Here is a 5,247-nt window from a genome sequence, read left to right on the forward strand (position 1 = left end):
ATCAATTGAATATGTCAAGTACATTTGAATGAGAAAATTATCATTAATGTTTGTAGAGGCATACATGTATGAATGAGGTATTTTAGTGGCCGGGGAAAGGAATTTTAGGATGTGAGGTAGAGAGACAAATCAAGCATCAGATCGACATGACTTCGACTAGACCGACGTGACTTTGATCAAACCAACTTGACTCGGAACAGATCGACTTGACTTCGATCAGGCTGACTTGACTCCGAATAGACCGACTTGACTCCTAATAGACCGACTTGACTTTGATCAGACCGACTTGACTTCGAATAGATCGACTTGACTTTGATCAGACCGACTTGACTTTGATCAGACCGACTTGACTCCGATCAGTTGAACTTGACTCCGAACAGGTCGATTTGACTCCGCCATGGTGCCGAATTTGAATCGAATCTGAAACCAAGTCAAAGTCACATCGAACTGCTGTCAGATTTTTGATCGATCAACCGACTTGATCTAGCTTAAGCTGTAGATGCATTTTATAACACAATTACCCCCAACTTTCCCCTAACTACACCCTAAGTATCTGCCAAAACTTTAAAATAAGCTTATGAATACACAAAATTTCCCAATCTATCAAATTCTCGTCAAGATAAAAAACTTGTTTTTCAATTTCATTTTCCAATACATTCAATTACTGAAAAAACACATGAAATGTCTGTCTCGTGCAGAAATAATAGAATAACAAGCTGATGTTTGAGTCTTCTATGGAAAATGTGCAAAAAGCCTTTCAATAATTTATGAGAATCTTCTCTTCTATTCGTCGATGTGACATTTGCATTTTACCCAACAAAAAAATAATAAATACATTGTGAAATGCAATAAGCTTTAGGACTGATGCTGTTTTGAGAATTATATGAGGTGGAAAAATAAGCATAAAGAGTTTTAAAGTTGGTTTTTTGGAATGATTTGTCAGAGAATTTAATTGTTATTCGATATAAGCTCAGGGTCTTATTCAAAGAGGGGATCAAAACTAGACTCAAATCCAGAGGCTTCAACCAAGAGTCAAGTCATCCTCAGACTTCAAACCAGAGTCAAATCAGACTGAGGTCTAATTTTTGGACATTTTTTATTTATGTGATGGACTATGACCTGAAAAGTTCTTGATACGTCTCTGACACAAATTCCCACCCAATTCTTGAATACGCACCTATATGAGGGTGATTGCAGGTGCCCCTTTGGGGCCGTTCTCTTCATGTGTACCCATGGGTACGATCTTGACACAAACCGTACCCATCCATAGGGTTTTTGGAGGTGTACACTTAGAGGTGCTTAGATGTGCACCTAAAGGGGTGCTTGGAGTCTCCCCTCCTGGTTTGGCTTCAACTCCCTCTCTCATGGCTGCAATTTCATTCAGATTCCCCTGCATGTGACTCCATACCTTAAATTTCAATCTATTCTGACTTCATGTTGATAATTTTAATTTATTTAAGAATAACAAATAATATCGATGAAAATTCAAAAATATTAAATTTTCGTATTTTTGTGCCTTAAAATAAATCTCAATTCTTATTATAAATCTTTAATAAATCTCAGTATAAAGCTCAACTTTTCTTTAAGAAATTCAAATTTTTCTTTCAAGAATAAAAAAAGGAAAGCAAAAATCAAATTAAAATAATTTCAAAATTTCATCATGAAACACAACGAAGACATTTCAGCATTTTTCACGTAAAGTCAGTTTTAAATTAAATAATGTATTATAACGTCAGCGAAAAAAAATGAGATTATAAAAATACTCGATCTTATTTAGTGACTAAAGCGCATTTTTGTGTGAGCCATCAATAATTCAGCTCCAAATACATGCTTTCTTCGAGGTTTGGTTGCTGAGATCTCGTCGCTTACCAGTCAAGTCAGTCAAGTTAGTCAAGCCATTCAAAACAGTCAAGTTAGTCAAGTAAGTCAAGTTAGTCAAGCCAGTCAAGCAAGTCAAGAAAGTCAAGCAAGTCAAGCCAGTCAAGCCAGTCAAGTTAGTCAAGCAAGTCAAGCCAGTCAAGGTAGTCAAGTTAGTCAAGTTAGTCAAGTTAGTCAAGCAGTCAAGCAGGTCAAACCAGTCAAGTTAGTCAAGTTAGTCAAGCCAGTCAAGCAAGTCAAGGAAGTCAAAGCAGTCAAGGCAATCAAAGCAGTCAAGCAGTCAAGCAGTCAAGCAGGTCAAGCCAGTCAAGCCAGTCAAGGAAGTCAAAGCAGTCAAGGCAATCAAAGCAGTCAAGCAGTCAAGCAGGTCAAACCAGTCAAGTTAGTCAAGACAGTCAAGACAGTTAAGCCAGTCAAGCCAGTCAAGCCAGTCAAGCCAGTCAAACTAGTCAAGGCAGTAAAGCCAGCAAGTTATTCAAGCCAGTCAAGCCAGCAATTTATTCAAGCCAGTCAAGCCAATCAAGCCAATCAAGCCAATCAAGCCAATATAGCCAGTCAAGCCAGCAATCCAGAAATTCAGCTATTCAGCAGTTCAGCAGATCAGCAGTTCAGCAGTTCAGCAAGCCAGCAAGCCTGCAAGCCTGCAAGTCAGCAAGCCAGCCAGAACAAAGAGCTTCCTTATAAAGCTCCCTTTTTCCTCAAAAATGCTCTAAAGAATGTGAACATTCACAGCATCAGCAGCATCTGAGAACGAAGAAGATTTAAAATAAATCTCAGAAATTGAAATCAATATATTGAGCATAAAAGGAATAAGAAACAAAAGAAGCACACCGTGAAAATAAGGAAAAAAAAGATTGAAATTTGACGTTATCTCCACCTAACATGATTTATCGCAGTCGCAATATGTGTTTACATCTCACATGACGTACCTTAGAGAAGACAGTAAGGAATTTCTTCAATTTGATGTGATTAGATTAGAAACCGCGCATCAATTTCACATGTAACAGCATGAATGCCTTTTTCCTGTTTATTTTCGGTATTGTGTTATTATTTGTAACAGAAAGCAAGCCCCATTTGAGGGATGGGATGAAAATTTTCATGTCAAAATCTCGTGAGATTTTCATGCTACATTGAGCTAAAGCGGAGGTATTATGATGAGATTTTCTTACGCTTTTTACTGTCACACCGCAACATTTTCTATCTCTTTTTTGTTGTTTTTTCCTTGCTTTTCTTTCTTAGGGGATTGGTAAATATACACATTTGGTTACAAAAACAGTAAAATGGATGTCTGAATGTGGATTGAGGAGTTATTTTTATGGTAGAGTTTGGCTGGAAGAAGGATGAACATTTTTTGAATTGTTTGAATGTTTTTGTAAATTAACTAATTTATTTTTGTTTACTTCCGTGTCTCTTGTTCTAACCTCAATGGCACAATTCGGTTAATCGATCAAAAATTCGCCATCAGACAGGCGTGACTGTATATTGGTGACGGATTCGGTTGAAACTCGGTTCGATCGATTAATCGACTTGATTATTGGGTAAGCATTGAGTGAATTCTTGTCTTATCGTCAATACTCTATACAATCCAAACTCGATTCTGAGATCGACTCCAGGGGTTTCCCTATATAAACCTACCCCTTCATCCAATATCTGTATTCTAATTTATTATCTTGAGTATGTATCGTGTAAGAGTAGGTGTATATTGAGAGAAACCGGCTCCAGATGAGATTCGAACCCACATATTCTTAAAAGTATATAATTCCAAGCCACTCGGCAACAAAGTTCAACACTTTCTTATTGGCAGATTCAGCTACTTATGTTTTACTAGATATACCAGATTCTAGTCCACCGATCTAATTTATTCTAAGTAACATGCTTGAATATCCAGAATATCCTGAATATCCTAGCAACTAATTTCTGCGTTTAAGATGCACAGGCTTGCAGTTTATATTTGTTTCTTTTAGTTTGTCCAAGGCTGCAAACCTGCAGTTTTGGATGAGCCAAGTTAGTATCATGACCGGTGAAAGATTTCAACGACAGATCCGACATTAGACGTTCCTTAAATGTAGCAATGTATGTGAGCTATGTCCACTCACAGCTCACTTCAACCAAGGAAGTAAGTAAGAAATAAAATATTAATGCTGAATTCACAGAAAAAGATTCCCTAACAATCAAATTCCATTTGCATCCGCATTACTCCTTAATATTCAAAAATTCCAGAGATACAACATAAGAATCCAAAATAAGAATAAATCCCCAAAACAAGTAGCACACAGAAGAAAAAATTGAAATTGATTGATTTATCCATTCAGCCACAAGAAAATGAAATAGAATTGAAATAACAAAGTTAAAGGAGAGAAGAAAAACTTTAGACACGTAATTTCATTTCTTCTATCTATCCATCTCCAACCACATTTCATCACAATAAGTATGAATGTTCATATAAACATGATTTCATGGAATGTCTTGGGAATTTGTGTTTTTATTCCACATAATACAAAAAAATACACAATATTCGCATTATGTTCGAATAATAAAAAGGAAATTGAGTTGCAAAATTTGTGGATATGCGTGTTAAAAGCACATTTTCGGATAAAATGACGGACAGACTGACGGACAGACTGACGGACAGACTGACGGACAGACTGACGGACAGACTGACGGACAGACTGACGGACAGACTGACGGACAGACTGACGGACAGACTGACGGACAGACTGATGGACAGACTGATGGACAGACTGATGGACAGACTGATGGACAGACTGACGGACAGACTGACGGACAGACTGACGGACAGACTGACGGACAGACTGACGGACAGACTGACGGACAGACTGACGGACAGACTGACGGACAGACTGACGGACAGACTGACGGACAGACTGACGGACAGACTGACGGACAGACTGACGGACAGACTGACGGACAGACTGACGGACAGACTGACGGACAGACTGATGGACAGACTGATGGACAGACTGACGGACAGACTGACGGACAGACTGACGGACAGACTGACGGACAGACTGACGGACAGACTGACGGACAGACTGACGGACAGACTGACGGACAGACTGACGGACAGACTGACGGACAGACTGACGAACAGACTGACGAACAGACTGACGGACAGACTGACGGACAGACTGACGGACAGACTGACGGACAGACTGACGGACAGACTGACGGACAGACTGACGGACAGACTGACGGACAGACTGACGGACAGACTGACGGACAGACTGACGGACAGACTGACGGACAGACTGACGGACAGACTGACGGACAGACTGACGGACAGACTGACGGACAGACTGACGGACAGACTGACGGACAGACTGACGGACAGACTGACGGACAGACTGA

At 39.5% G+C, this 5,247-nt stretch overlaps 1 protein-coding gene across 1 annotated transcript; it reads left to right on the plus strand.

Annotated features, from left to right (window-relative positions):
- The first annotated feature begins 1,232 nt into the window (after window positions 1-1,232).
- Window positions 1,233-2,648, plus strand: LOC139098670 (uncharacterized). The gene is made up of 3 exons (XM_070650927.1): window positions 1,233-1,236; window positions 1,842-2,525; window positions 2,611-2,648. The coding sequence occupies exons 1-3, from the start codon at window positions 1,233-1,235 to the stop codon at window positions 2,646-2,648; spliced, it is 726 nt and encodes a 241-aa protein (XP_070507028.1).
- Window positions 2,649-5,247: the final 2,599 nt, after the last annotated feature.

The sequence above is a fragment of the Chironomus tepperi genome, unplaced genomic scaffold (genome assembly GCF_022539635.2).
Source record: "Chironomus tepperi strain 1889 unplaced genomic scaffold, CSIRO-AGI_Ctep_v1 contig_450, whole genome shotgun sequence".
Lineage (NCBI taxonomy): Eukaryota > Metazoa > Arthropoda > Insecta > Diptera > Chironomidae > Chironomus > Chironomus tepperi.